Below are 15,813 nucleotides of genomic sequence, written 5' to 3' on the forward strand. Positions count from 1 at the left end.
TATTCTTTCTTTCCTTCCTTCATTTTCTAATATTATTAGATTATTCTATAAAGTATTACTGTAGAAATCCTTTGTAGAAATTGAGTTTCTTGTTATACATTATTCAGTGTGTAGTGGACTATTCTCGTCAGTGCAAAACGCAAATAGTCATTGGCTCCATTGTATCCTCGAGGTTAATTTGCTTGGAACTCATTGCACACCGAAGATAGGTGGGGCGAATATAACCTTAAAGATAGTAACTTGATACACGCCTTGGAGCCTTGTCCTATTTCTTCTTTTTCTGTTCGAGTTCCGTTCGTGTGTTCGAGATTTTTCTCACCGGAGATTTGGACTACCAATTTTAAGGTTATAATTCATTATGACTACCATAACACATGAAAGTGGAACACTAAGGGAGTTGGCTTCCAACTTTGTCAAACTTGATCAGTTTGATGGTGGCAATTTTCGACAATGGCAGAAAAAGATGCACTTCTTATTATCAACTTTGAAGATTGCTTATATTTTGGATACTCCAAGACCTAAAGAGAATGAAAATGAATCTGTTGCTACAACCCGAGAAAGAAAAAAATAGGACAATGCTGATTACATGTGCATAGGCCACATATTAAATGGTTTATCTGATGGTTTGTTCGACACCTACCAAAACGAGGTCACCGCTAAAGAATTATGGGACAAATTGGAGACAAAATACATGACTGAAGATGTTACAAGTAAGAAATTTCTTGTCAGTTGTTTTAATAATTATCAGATAGTTGATGGTTGTTCCGTTATGGAACAATTCCGTGATATTGAAAAGATGTTGAATCAATTCAAGCAATATGATATGAAAATGGATGAAATGATTGTTGTATCCTCCATAATAGACAAACTTCTTCTATCTTGGAAAGACTTTAAAAGAAGTCTAAAACATAAGAAAGAGGAAATATCTCTTGAGGCTTTAGCAAATCATCTTCGTATTGAAAAAGAATATAGAAAGCAAGACCAGAACCTAAATTCTGAAAATGCCAAAGTGCATGTTACGGAGGAAGTACAAACTACTAAACCATTTAAAAGAAAGTTCAAACAGACTGATAGAGCACTTAAGTTCAAAAAGAAACGAAATGGCTCATGCTATCATTGTGGTAAGCCGAGACATTTCAAGAATGAATGTTGATTTTTAAAGAAGAAATCATCTTCTAAGGCTGATAATAATGAAAAGTTTGTTGCAATGATATTTGAAATTAATATGGCACAAGATGATAATACATGGTGGATTGATACCGGAGCAACCAAACATGTGTGCAAAGAAAAAAGCATGTTCACAAAGTTCACACAATGCGAAAATGACAATGTCTTGTACATGGGAAATTCTTCCACCGCAGCAACCAAAGGCAAAGGGTCTGTTGAACTACAATTCACTTCTGGGAAGGTTTTAACCTTAAATGATGTATATTATGTGCCAGAAGTTAGGAAGAATCTAGTGTCTGGAAGTCTATTAAATAAGTTTGGTTTCAAACTTATTTTTGAGGCAGATAAGTTTATTTTGTCTAAGGGAGGAATTTTTGTAAGGAAAGAGTATATGTATAAGAGTATGTTCAAACTCAATATTATTAATAAGACTAAAAATATTATATCCGCTTATATGGTTGAATCTTTTGTTTGTGGCATTATAGATTAGGTCATTTGAATTATAGAAAATTGAATGACATGTATAAGTTAGTTTTAATTCTGCTTTTAATAATAATATTGAAAATGCAATACATGTATGTTGACTAAAATTACAAGAAACCCTTTCCCTAAGGTTAAAAGGAAAACAAAATTGCTTAATTTGATACATAGCGATTTATGTGACATGCATAACACTCCTACATTAGGTGGAAAGAAACATTTTGTTACTTTTATTGATGATTGTTCTAGATATTGTTATGTATATTTATTGCATTCAAAAGATGAAGCGCTTGATAAATTTAAAGTTTATAAATCTAAAATTGAACTTTAGTGTGAATTATTTATCAAGTGCTTAAGATCGGATGGAGGTGGAGAATACTATAATCCAAGTTATTTTGAATCAAGTTCCAGCCCCTTACACACCACAACAAAATGGTATAGCTGAAAGGAAAAATAGAGTCTTTACTGAAATGGTAAATTTAATGTTATCATATTTAGGTATTGGACGAGGTTTTAGGGGAGAGGCTATTCTAACAACTTGTCATATATTGAATAGAGTTCCTAATAAGGAAACTAAAATAACCCCCTATGAACAATGGAAGAAAAGGAAACCAAACCTTAATTATTTGAAGGTTTGGGGTTGTAGAGCTATTGTCAAAATTCCAACATCTAAACGTAAAAAGTTAGGTGAAAAAGGAATTGAATGCATATTTATAGGATATGCACATAATAGCAAGGCATATAGGTTCATGGTAATTGAACCAAATGATTCAATTTCAATTAATACTATTATTGAATCAAGATCAAGATATGCTATTTTTGATAAAAATATATTTAATTCTATATCAAGACAATTATAGCCACAACAATTGATTCATTCTTCAAATGAGAATGAGATTCTATTGGAACAAATTGATAATAATGATGAATCTTGTTAAGAATTAAGAAGAAGTAAGAGGATTAAAAGGTCAAAGATTTTGGATCAGATTTCATTATGTTTCTTATAGAAGGAAAAGGTGAAAGTATATGCAATAAGATACATTATTGTTATAATACAAAATTTGATCCTATTACATTTGAAAAGGTAATGATATCTCAATACTCTACTTTTTAGGAAGAAGCAATAAATGATAAGATGGATTCAATAATGGGAAATCAAACTTGGATCTTACTTGATCTTCCACCGGGTTCCAAACCAATAGGCTGTAAATGGATCTTCAAAAAGAAAATAAAGGTCGATGGAACCATTGATAAATTTAAAACAAGGTTGGTATCCAAAGGTTTTACACTAAAACAAGGTATTGATTACTTTGATACCTATGCTCCAGTAGCAAGAATTACTACAATTAGACTCTTAATATCACTTACCTCTATATATAATTTGGTTGTTCACCAAATGGATGTTAAAACTGTATTTTTAAATGGTGAATTGGAAGAGGAAGTGTACATGGAACAACCGAAAGGATTTGTTATTCCAGGACAGGAGCATAAGGTATGTAAGCTTGTTAAATCTTTATATGGACTTAAACAAGCACCAAAACAATGGCACCAAAAGTTTGACAAGATTGTTTTAGCTAATGACTATAAAATAAATGAATCCGATAAGTACATATATAGCAAATTTGAAAATGGAAAATGTGTCATATTTTGCTTATATGTAGATGATATGTTCATTTTTGGCACGAATTTGGAACAAATAGAAAACACAAAGAAATTCTTGTCAAACAACTTTTCTATGAAAGATATGGGTGTAGCAGATGTTATTCTTGGGATTAAAATAACCAGAGATGAAAGCACTATAGCTTTATCACAATCACATTACATTGAAAAGGTACTTAAAAAGTTTGATCTTTTCAATTGTATACCAGCACCTACACCCATGGATCCTCAAATAAAATTAGTATCTAATGCTGGTAGGAAAATTGATCAATTCAAATATGATAGTCTAATTGGTTGTCTTATGTACATAATGACTTGTATAAGACCAGATATTGCATATGCTGTTGGGAAATTGAGTAGGTACACAAGTAATCTAAGTAGTTTGCATTGGCAAGCTTTGAATAGAGTACTTAGGTACTTAAAGAAAACTATTAACTATGGATTGTGTTATAATGGATATCCTTCAGTTTTAGAAGGGTATTCGGATGCTAGTTGGATTACAAGTTTGGAAGATCATGCATCTACTAGTGGATGGATCTTCATTCTTGGTGAAGGAGCCATTTTTTGGGGTTCCAAGAAACAAACATGTATTACTGATTCCACCATGGCAGTAGAATTTATTGCATTAGCCGCTGCATCGAAAGAAGTAGAATGGTTAATAAATTTGCTTTATGATATACCTTTATGGCCTAAGCCAATTTCAACTATTTCTATCCGTTGTGATAGTGAGGCTACTCTAGCAAAGGCATATAGTCAAGTATATAATGGAAAGTCTAGACACATTAGATTAAAACATAGTTATGTCCGACAATTAATCTCTGATGGAGTGATCACTATTAATTATGTGAGGTCAAGTGAAAATTTGGCAGATCCTTTGACAAAAAGTCTTGCTAGAGATGCAGTAAAAAGGACATCAAAAGGGATGGGACTCAAGCCCATTAATTAAAGTCACCCATGATGAAAACTCGACTCAACGCTTGGTATAACGTCAAGTCTTGATTTCAATGAGACAAAGTACATCATTAGTATGTGACTGTTATTAGAGTGTTATAATTACGGGAACACTTTTGATGGGATCTACCTTTGTGAGTGGAAGTGCGGCCGCTTCTAGGAGCTCAAGGGTTTGGCTCTGACAGCACTCATGAAAAGAGGACATAGACACATGGTCATAATAGTGTCCCTAGATACTATGCAATGACCGATGTTGAAATCATTATGTGAGGCATGTTCGGTTAATCAAATGGAATAGTTGGTTTAAAGCTTAATCTACCATGCAATTTCGATTAACTTTAACATGTTTTCACTAAGTGAAGGTTCAACTGTAAGATACCTTCATTTATGCAAATTGATTTCCAAGAATATCAAAATCTAAAATATTTTGAAAATGGGGGGAGATTGTTGAAACATTTTCAAATATTTATAGTGTTCCAATAACTATAAATGAATGGGTGTAATTAATCAAAATTTATATTATTTGATTTTTGAAAGAATTATAACTATTTAAATAATATTATTTAAATAGTTATAATATTAAATGAATAATTATGTGTTTATTTTAAAGACATTATTATTCAGAAAGATACCTATTGAAAGATGTCTCTATGAAGAGACATGAAAATTCCTATAAATAGGAATGAGATTTCATTTGGAAGACACACCAACAAATTCTAATATTCTTTCTTTCTTTCCTTCATTTTCTAATATTATTAGATTATTCTATATAGTATTACTGTAGAAATCCTTTGTAGAAATTGAGTTTCTTATTATACATTACTCAGTGTGTAGTGGACTATTCTCGCCAGTGCAAAACGCAAATAATCATTGGCTCTATTGTATCCTCGAGGTTAATTTGCTTGGAACTCATTTGCACACCGAAGATAGGTGGAGGCGAATATAACCTTAAAGATAGTGGCTTGATACACGCCTTGGAGCCTTGTCCTATTTCTTCTTTTTCTATTCGAGTTTCGTTCGTGTGTTCAAGATTTTCCTCACCGAAGATTTGGAGTAACAGAGCTTAGGTACAGGCACAGAACGGTGGTACCAGTCAAAAATAAGTTAAGGGAAGAAATTATAAGAGAAGCTCACCATGGGCCATTTACACTTCACCCAAGTAGCGTTAAGATGTATTGCGCTTTGAGAAACTTGTATTGGTGGCCAGACATGAAAAGGGAAATTTCAAAATATGTCACATCCCAAAAACTAGGTTAGTTAAATTGAGTTAGTGAACCGAGAGCGGTCACGGCCCAAATTTTTTTTAAGGTTATCTTCACGCTTTTGATAAATAAAAATAAATTATAGTAATTGAGTAGTGGTGGAGCTACCCTTAGTGATATGTGTTCGAATCCCTTCCCTCGTACTAATTTCTATTTGGTGCAAATTTTTTCTAAACCTTTAGCAAAAATCGTCCTATGTTTTTAAATATTTTCTGTTAAAATGATAATAAGCAAGTGAGTTAGTCTAGTGGTTAAGTGCTTAATTAGTTTTTTAAAGGTCCTAGGTTCAAGTTCCACACTCTTCATCTTTTTATTTAATATTTTTTCCAACTTTAGTGGTCAACACCCCCTAAAACCGTCCATGCTAGTTGCCATGCATGGGGAAAGATTATTTCCTTGTGTGTGAGTCAACCTTCCCTCATTATGCCCCATTTTCACTCTCATGATCCCCCTTTTGTGTAACACCCCTTACCCAAGACCGTTTCCGAAGTCGAGCATGAGACGTTACTTGACTTAACTTAAAAGTTCGCGGCATAAAATTTTACTTTTGAAATTAATTTCACTATTCACAACAAAGCTGTCCACCTGCGCAGCAGTTACTAAATTAATTATAACTTGATCTACGAAACTTAAAATTTAGATATGTAAATTTTATATAAAACTAGACTCATATATATTTTTACCATAAAATTTTCAGAATTTTTGGTTTAGCAAATTAGTATAGTTTATTAGTTAAATTCTTCCCTGTTTCACTGATTGACTGTCCTGACCTTTCGTCACTAAAATTTAATCATCTCATTTTACAGACTTCATATGGTGTTCTCACTTGTTTCTAAAGAAAATAGACTCAATAATTAATCTATACATATAAATTACAACTCATACCCATTTTTTTACAATTTTTAATGATTTTCCAAAGTCAGAACAGGGGATTCCGAAAACTAATTTGACCTTGTCTAACTAAAAGGCAAATATCGCAGAATACATAATTTCTTTGTCTACACTGTTATTTTTATATGAAAATAAACTCAATAAGATTTAATTCTATATCTCATACACCCTCTAATTCATTTTCTACTATTCTTGGTGATTTTTCAAAATCATGTCACTACTGCTGTCTCAAAACTGATTCACTACCAATTTTTACTTTTTCATGATTTCTATGCATAATTTATCACCTAGACTTTTATAACAACAAACACCTTCATACTTAGCTATTTTAATAACTATTCATCATAAAATATTTACATATCATCTTTTGGTCATAATTTAAAAATATACAATCGAAATGACTAAGTCCCTATACATGCCATAGCTCGAAACATTTATCGTCTTAAAATACCAAGTTGTGGTGGTTGATAGTGTGAACACTCTCCGACGTCTTCAAGATCCCGACTATGCTTGATAATACTATATGAAAGAAAAAGAAATAAAAGAAGTAAGCATAAAGCTTAGTAAGTTTACAAGCAAATAAATAACAACATTTAACACAAATAAATATACTCAAGTGTCATGATCTCTAATTTCCTCTTTACTTAATCTCTTACTCGTTCACTTACTTGTTTACTTAGATAACTCATGATTATAACTTACTCTTCTCTTGGTGAAATGTTGGTTCTCAATTGATAACATAATATGTTCTTAACTCTTATAACTCACATGAATTTGCTATTTATGCTTTTACCTGAACTTTCATGGAACATAATTTGTTTACTAGCCCGTTGAGCCACATTGGAATAATAAGGATACTTGGGTCTCTTTTTTGATAATAACATGCCAAAGCCATGTCCCAGACATGGTCTTACATGGGATATTTCTTGTACTGCCAATGACATATCCCAGACATGGTCTTACATAGGAGTTCTCATATCGGTGCCAACGCCATGTCCCAGACATGGTCTTACATGGGACCTCTCATAATCTCAATGATGCCAATGCCATGTTCCAAACATGGTCTTACATGGGATCTCATCACCTAAATGTCATGACATTTGTATCTGATACATTCCAAAAGTTTCAACGGGACTTTTTAACACTAATTCTCTGTCATCTCATACTTGAGTTAACATTAGATATTTTCATGAAATAAATACATAATTGTTGAAAAATAACAACATTAATAATAATTATCAAAATATTGCATTTATTTACCGTAAACTTACCTCAGTACAAAAATGTGATCAAATTTAACACTTTAGTCCTCAATCTTTTCTTTCCCCAGTCTAGCTCCAGATTTCATTCTTCATGATCTATAATTGCAAATTTAGCTTATTTAATACTCACATTCATCAATACAATCCTTGACTCGAACTTTGGAAAATTTACGATTTTGCCCCTAAACTTTTGCATAATTACACTTTTGCCCTAAAGCTCGGAAATTAAACTTCATCTCTTATTCTTATGTTTTATAACATGCTGAAAAGTTTTCCCTTCTATGACAACATTAAATTCTTACTCTAACACTTACTTATGAACATTAGGTATTTTTGCCGATTATGTCAATATACTCGTTTTCACTTAAAATCGACTAGCAAAAGCTGTTTAACATAATTTCTAGCTTCATATTCTACCATAAAACATCAAAATAAACATATTTCACCTATGGGTATTTTTTCCAAATATGAACCCTAGGTAAATTATTGCTAGAATAAGCTAAATTAAGCTACCGGGATTCTAAAAATGTAAAGAACATTAAAAACGGGGCTAGAACAGACTTACAATCGAAATTGGAAGCTTGAAAAACCCTAACCATGGTTTCCCCTTGTGAAATTCGGCCATGGGGTTGAAGATGGACAAAAATTGACTTTTAATTTTGTTTTTAATTCATTTTAATAACTAAATGACCAAAATGCCCTTAATGAAAAACTTTGGAAACATGCCTAACCATGTCCGTTTTTGTCTACCAAATTAACCAATAGTCTAATTACCATATAAAGACCTCAAATTTAAAATTTCATAACAATTGGACACCACTAACATGTAGAACTCAACTTTTGCACTTTTTACAATTTAGTCCTTTTGACTAAATTGAGTGCCCAAACTCGAAATTTTTGAACAAAATTTTCTCAAATTCATTTTTTGAAATCGTAGACCATAAAAATATAATAAAATAATTTTTTTCTCATCGGATTTGTGGTCCCGAAACTACTGTTCCGACTAGACCCAAAATCAGGATGTTACATTTTTCTCCTTTGTCCCCTCCACATCCCTATTTTCTTCACCCTTACCTTGTGTGTCATACATTGAACCTGGATAAGATGAATGACACCTTTTTTTGTTCATCTTTTATTTTCCTATTCATTTTTCTCATTCCCCTCAGTTGCTCCTCTTTTTTTTTTCTCCTCCTCCCCTTTTACACCACCTTAAACCACCATTATTTTGATTTTGGCCTCCTTTCCTCCAGCGTTAGTCACCACCATTCGACCTAAACACCACCATTTTATCACCCATCCTCCTCTTCTCTTCTTCTTTCTATTCCACCGCGCACCACTGCAACCACCACTCTTTATCTTTCTTTTTCTTTTCTCCTTACCCTCTCTAGTGCTGCAACACTTTTCTTCTTCCTCCTCCACTGTAGCACCGCCACCTCTGTCGTCGAACCTCTACCACCACCGCCGCCTATCGCGTGTGAAATAATATGCGAATTGTGCAAGTATACATGTTGAATCAAGTAATAAATTGATAAGTGAGATCGTCTCCACAAGGATCGATTAGGTATAAAATGGTCGAATTATTATAATGAAGTATGATTAATGTTATGACAAAAATAATGATAAGAATGCAGTGGTAATTTGAAGGAATAATGATGTGTGCAAAATGTGTAACTGATAAACAATGGAAAATGCTATGATAAGACAAAAGTAAGAATGCAATGACAAATTCGAGAGTAATTACGTGAATAATATGCAAACAAACAAGTAAACAACTAAAAATGCTATGACGAAAATATTATGACAAATGATAGAGGGTCTATGATGTTGATTTGGAAGGTCGGGATTACTAAGAATCTGATTAGCTTCTATACATTTCTTCCGCAAATAATGCTAGGGGTGTTTTATTGGTTGAGTGGTAAGCGATTGGGTAAATTTTTTATGGTTAGGACGCAGGTTTAGGTCATTGGCTAGGTTATGAAAATATTTTTTTTTTCGTAATAGAAAAATAAAACCTGGAAAAAAGTGTTGATAACGTTTTAAGAAATAAAAGAGTAAATGATTGATGAATAGAATTATTAATAATATTTTTCAATTTTATTTTTATTTTGATGGAAATCAAATTAATAATAAAATTTTATTAAAAATAATAATATCAATATTTTAAAAAGAATTAATTGATATTTTTAAATTTATTACTAATGCCTTTTGATCATTTAACCTTTTACTTTTAATAAAAGACTAGGTATCAAATTGAAAAAGCTGATTTGCCCATTCATCTAAGATATATATAGGGGTTAATTTGTTTATTTTTCACTAAAAAGTTAAAATGAAGATTTTGTTATTGATAAGCGAAAATATATAATCATATTAATAATTGATAAGATAACAAGCACAAGTTTTTGTTTTAGTATAAATAATGTAAGAAGGTACCGAAGCAATACCGCGTAATGGAGCAAGCATGGCGATTTGATTTCAATTTTTAAGTAATGGTGACAGAGAGGAAGTAAAACAAATAGAAAATAAATAATAATAATGGCATGCCCTATCCATCATTTTCAGCCAAAGACAACAGGACAAGTGGATCTACTTGGGTTGTGCTTGATGTCAACAGTGTGCTATTTATCTAATAATAAATAATTTACAATGCAACATCTCAGATAATTCCACACACATCCCCCTCTGCACCCTAAGTCTCGTCATTTTACTTGGTTTAAAGAACAAGTTAGTGAACCTTTTTCATTGGGTCGTTACGCTCTTGGCCAGATTCCGAGGTTGGTCTACGTTGTAACCCCGCAGCACTGTAAGGTGATACGCCAACAACTGCAGCCAAAACCATAACATTTCAAAAATGCGTCCAACGACAAACATACAAAGCCCATCCATGATTATGAATAACAAGCAAAGGGTAACTTAAAACTCCAACTTGCTGCTAACAAGGACAAGGGTTTTGAAGACAAAGTTAAGAGCCTGACACCAAGGGCAACCTCTATCTCGTCAAATCCCCCTTCTCATATGCACACCTAGGGAGATTCATTATTCTCTAATTGTAGATGTGTAGTAGAGTATAACTTACACGTCACCAGAGTCAATTTGAAATTTGCAAAAATTGTACTAACCTGCAAAGGAATAATATTAACCACAGGTTGAAGACAATCTTCAACCTGAGGAACTTCAATCACTCGACAAGATGAAGATCCACCAGGACATACAGCAGCTGCATCTCCTTTCGAACACACCACTATTAGGCGACCTTTACGGGCATGAAGTTGCTGAATAACTGACTGCTGCTTACTGTAAAAAGTTTAGTAATGTTAATCATCAATTAAAACTGAAACACCACCATATCACTTCTTGGAAGCATTATATAACTGACCTGAAGCATGCATCACGGGTAGCAATAACAATAATGGGGAGATTCTCATCAACTAGTGCCAAAGGGCCATGTTTCATTTCACCTGCAAGCATTCCTTCACTGTGCATAAGAGAAACCTCTTTTACTTTTAAAGCGCCCTCTAAAGCTGTTGCAAAGTTATATCCTCTTCCAAATACAAGAAGCGACTGCTCAGCAATCAACAATTTTGCCAGTTCCTTCATTTCCTGGTCAAGCTTGAGTACCTCTCTAACTTTATCTGCAAAAATGCAAGGTAGAAACATATTGCTTTTTCCTAAATGTACAACAGTGCAATAAAACAAGTCTTTATAATCCAGTGATCTGTTAAAAGAGAAAGCGAGATGAAGCATACTTGGTAAATCAAATAGACCATCTATAATAGCCTCTCGTCTGGCTTGACTGGATATTGCATCATCTCCGATAGCCAAAGCTAGCATTGCCATCACAACAATTTGACTAGTGTATGCCTAAAAATGACGGTGAAGGTTTTGTTAACCCATAACACAATAAATGGAACAGCATGTACAAACCAATGAAACTTACCTTGGTACTTGCCACCCCTATCTCACAGCCAGCATTTATGTGAATCCCACAATGTGTGTTCCTAGCTATTGCACTACCAACAGTATTTGTTATGCCAACACATAATGCACCATTTTCAAGGGCATACTCTAAGGCAAGCAGAGTATCTGCAGTTTCACCAGATTGACTAACAAAAACTGCAGTATCTTCTCTATAAATTGGACCCTGCCGGTCCACCAGATCACTAGCAATCTCCATAGTAACTGGGACACCTATATTTGTTACAGATGATAAACAAAAAAAAAAAATTTTAATCAGCAAACTGAACATTAAAAAAGTTTCAAAGGAGCATCAGAAATCAAAGAGTAAGTACCAGAAAGCTCTTCAATGATAGGTCTAGCAGCTAAAGCAGCATTATAGCTTGTACCACATCCAATAAAAACAATACGTCTGCTCCGTCGAATAGATTTAATGTGATCTTTCAGTCCACCTAAAAGCACAGTCTTGGCTTTGGTAGAACCTCCACGTTTAAGTCTCCCCCGCATTGTGGTTGTAAGAGATTCAGGTTGCTCGTGAATTTCTTTCTGCATATAATGCTCATATTTGCCCTTATTTATCTGCTCAACCTCCATCTCAAGAAAAGATAATGCACGTTGCACTGATGATGGTCGAGAAAGTGCATTGCCACATATTCCTTTTTCATTCTCAAATTTAAGAATAGAAACACCTCCATCCTGAATTTTACTAGTGTTAGTAAGAAGATTTCAATGCAAAAAGTTTGTAGGTCACCCTCAGTAACATGCCAAAGAGTTCACTTAAAAGTCATTACAAAGGTACCTTAAGGTGAACTACTTCACCATCTTCAATCACCAGAACCTTTTTTGTATGTTCAACTATAGCACTAGCATCACTAGATAGAAATAATTCTTTTGGATGCCTATTTTCTGAAATGAACTTAAGATCAAGAAATGGAGCTCCACTATGCATGTCTTCACTTAATTCCTGCACATGATACATTAATGAGACCAAGATTTAATCAAATAACCAATCAAAGCCTGTACATGAGATCAAAAGATTTTCAAATGATAAAAAAGGTTTCAGCAAACATCACCAATCTGGCTCATTCCAGAAAAAAAGATAAGATGTGCAGTAAATCAGTCTGAAAAGCATTATTGAACAGGAAGAGATATAACAAGTATCTTAAAGTAGGCAACACTTATACTTTTCATATAACTTACTTTCACACCTAAGAGCAACGGACTACCACGTTTACAAGCAATCAACTCATTTGGGTAATGGTGACTTTTGAATATAAGGGCATAGGCTCCTTCAAGATGCCTCATAACTTCAAGCACAACTAGACTGAATGTGACAGACTGGTCACCTGCAGAATAACCAAAAAAACACTTCAAACTAAAACCAAAGGAGTACTGGTATTCTAAAGCTTATGGGGAAGAGAAGCACAAAAATTGATCAACAAAGACTAGTAGAACTTTTTTTTCCAACAAAACAACATATGAGGGTTTTAGCCCAGACTCCCAAGCCATAAGGAAATTTGGTGATTGTCTCAACATTTATTCCTAACTTGATGCCAGATAGACGTAACAAGACTGACCTATCTAGGAATACATGTCCAGAACATCTCCAACCGTATATATATTATGAAAGTGCCAGAGCCAAGGACTAATATTGCATCAATTAACACCCATATATGCAGTAATTAGTAGAAACAATGTAAATTCAAATATAGAAAGAAAATAATTGCAATTCATATCTTTCTTATACACAAGTTAAGAATGTTACCTTCTTCAGTTGCCTTGTCAAAAACATATTTAGCAAGCTTTGGAATAACTTCTGTGTCAGTGTCGGATTCAAAGTTGAACCCGTGCCGCGTTAGTGTTTCCTTCAACACCTGAAAATGTTTAATAACCCAGATGACTGGTAAGCATGTGCATAATTATCAACGTATATGCAAGGAACGGGAGAGAGTGGGAAGGAAAGAGAAGAAATTAGTATGACTAATTAAAGAAACACAAGCAACCTCATAGTTTGTAATAACTCCATTATGAACAACCAAGAATTCGTTTCCAGCACCAGATGTCTGAGGATGGCTATTTTTTGGAGATGGCTCTCCATGAGTTGCCCACCGGGTATGTGCTATTCCAGCATGAACACAGAAAAGCTCCTCCAAATTCAACTTAATCGATGCGACATCTGAAGTACCAATATCATCATATGAAGTTCAATTTCTCAAACAAATAGAATGTTATACAAAATTGATTTTCCGCCAGTTCCTCTAAACCCAAATACAGAGACAATAGCATAATCATGTTAAATAAAAAATGCTATTCCAAATTCCAAGTCACGTTAATCTAAAACAAAGAAAAGACTTGAGCGAAGTTTGCCAAATCTAAAGCCATTCTCTTTGGATCCGCAGTAGTCGAAATTTCAAAGGAAAGAAATTACCTTTGTAGACGGATTTAACGAGTGAATCGATGTTGCCTTCTTGGCGGAAGACGAGAGGAGAAAAGGAAAGCTGTCCATTTGGATCCGAAGAAGAAGAAGAATCAATGGAAATCCCGGCAGAATCATAGCCTCTGTACTCTAACCTCCTCAAGCCGTTGAAGAGGATCTCCAGAATAAAACGTCTGTCACGCTTGACGTTGTAGTTCAGATAAGCGAAGATCCCGCACATTGTTGCTGAATTCCGAATGTATGAATCTAGACGCTGTTACTCACCATCGGGTGTTGCAGAAGAAAGTTAAAAGCGGGGGAAATTGAGGGAGGAGGGAGAGCTTTTCTCTGTGTTTGACTTTTGATATTCCATTGGATTAGACTCTTTAAAACATCAAGGCTAGGCAAGGAGGGAGGGAGGGAGGGAGGGAAGTGAAAATCAACATCAGCTTGGAATGGTCGACAGTTTTGACGCGCCACAGCTTTGATTTGGGGAGGGCGTTTTTGTCTTTTCCAACCTCCAATGATGTTGGTTGACGCAGAAGGAAGCATGCTATTGGATGGAGCGTGCTTAGTTGGCCAATTTATCTGTGATGGAAGCATACTAAACGAGTTTGTACTTGAGTTGGAAAGGTAGTTTCGTCTGCTTCAACTATTACCCTTCAACATTCTCATTTTTACATCCTTACGTGGCATTAAGGGGAAGTTTCTCTCTCCTTGCATTTCAAACACAAAAAAAAAATAAAAAATATTGGTCCACAATTCAATAGGACGCGCTATTTCAATGATTGTTATACACATGTAAGGAGGCTTTTATCTTTAGCACTTTTATAAATTATTCAAAATTTTATATTGGGATTTTAGCTAATAATAATAATCTTTAAATCTTTAAATTTATCCTTTCATTTAATATTTTATTTAGTTCTTAATAAATAAATTTATTATATGATAATTTTATTCATCCACATCATAATTGTTATAGTGTTAGCCTTTACCGACTCGCTACCCGAATAGGACCGACCTAATTCTTTTTACTTTAGTAGTGACAACCTGTACAGTTTGCTTGTATGAGTTCGCATGTGGTGGATTCGAATCATCATACAAGCAAACCCATACTTAGGGGGCACGTGTTGACCTTAGAATAAGATACGTGTTGGCATGCATAAGGGCCTGCCTAGTACGTCACATCCAAGACCATGTCATATAAATAAGAAAGTTGCCCTCCATGAAGGAGAGATTCACAAAAACTTTCAACAATTTGGTGCGGTTAGCGTGGACAGATTTCTGACCATCATAAAAATCAGAGAATAAAAACGACTCACCCTAATGAGAATTTCCCTAGCAACTTTCCATCGGACCAAGTTGGAGGTTTTGACATCGGCAATCAACCCTGAGAAATAGACCTCTTCATTGGATGTTTTGCTGATCGACCAGAAAATTTGGGTAATTCTGGTCAGGAAAGTGTCTCTAATTCTTTTGATCTTAATGTCCCTTCTGATTAGGGGCCATCATTTCCCTCTAACTAAGAGGCATCACCGCAGCAGTTAGTCAATTTACAGGAGCAGCTACGACTAATGAAAGAGCAGATGGCACATCAAAGTACCAAGTTAGAACAACATGAACTGTTTCACCAGAAGTTGCTTAGGCAGAATGAGGAAGTGAGGAGAAAGATGCAATCCGATCATTCCGTCTCCAAGACAATGTTGTGCCTCTCCAAGAGGAAGTTGTTGAAGTACATACAAGGCCATGACAAAGTGCGATGGATGCTTTACGT

General features: G+C 34.3%; 1 protein-coding gene and 1 long non-coding RNA gene across 2 annotated transcripts; both read right to left on the bottom strand.

The window, feature by feature from the left end:
• Positions 1-6,722: 6,722 nt before the first annotated feature.
• Positions 6,723-9,689, bottom strand: LOC128035282 (uncharacterized). Its single transcript, XR_008191625.1, has 2 exons — positions 7,682-9,689; positions 6,723-6,929 (listed from the first exon to the last, which is right to left on the bottom strand). It is a non-coding gene; the product is annotated as an uncharacterized LOC128035282 (long non-coding RNA).
• Positions 9,690-10,120: 431 nt separating this feature from the next.
• Positions 10,121-14,470, bottom strand: LOC105763783 (glutamine--fructose-6-phosphate aminotransferase [isomerizing] 1). Its single transcript, XM_012582134.2, has 11 exons — positions 14,052-14,470; positions 13,627-13,799; positions 13,389-13,497; positions 12,824-12,969; positions 12,423-12,587; positions 11,959-12,319; positions 11,607-11,857; positions 11,416-11,530; positions 11,046-11,301; positions 10,789-10,963; positions 10,121-10,492 (listed from the first exon to the last, which is right to left on the bottom strand). Exons 1-11 carry the CDS (start codon positions 14,278-14,280, stop codon positions 10,409-10,411), a joined length of 2,064 nt encoding a protein of 687 aa, XP_012437588.1. The 5' UTR covers positions 14,281-14,470; the 3' UTR covers positions 10,121-10,408.
• Positions 14,471-15,813: the final 1,343 nt, after the last annotated feature.

Source organism: Gossypium raimondii, chromosome 12 (assembly GCF_025698545.1).
Source record: "Gossypium raimondii isolate GPD5lz chromosome 12, ASM2569854v1, whole genome shotgun sequence".
NCBI lineage: Eukaryota > Viridiplantae > Streptophyta > Magnoliopsida > Malvales > Malvaceae > Gossypium > Gossypium raimondii.

What these genes read in the sequence shown, in the direction of transcription:
- LOC105763783 (XM_012582134.2), bottom strand. Translation starts at nt 14,280, where the DNA reads ATGTGCGGGATCTTCGCTTATCTGAACTACAACGTCAAGCGTGACAGA. An exon ending in GAGTTATTACAAACTATGAG is followed by an intron (nt 13,498 to 13,626) that starts GTTGCTTGTGTT and finishes AAACATTTTCAG; the next exon opens with GTGTTGAAGGAAACACTAAC. An exon ending in TAGGGGTGGCAAGTACCAAG is followed by an intron (nt 11,531 to 11,606) that starts GTAAGTTTCATT and finishes CGTCATTTTTAG; the next exon opens with GCATACACTAGTCAAATTGT.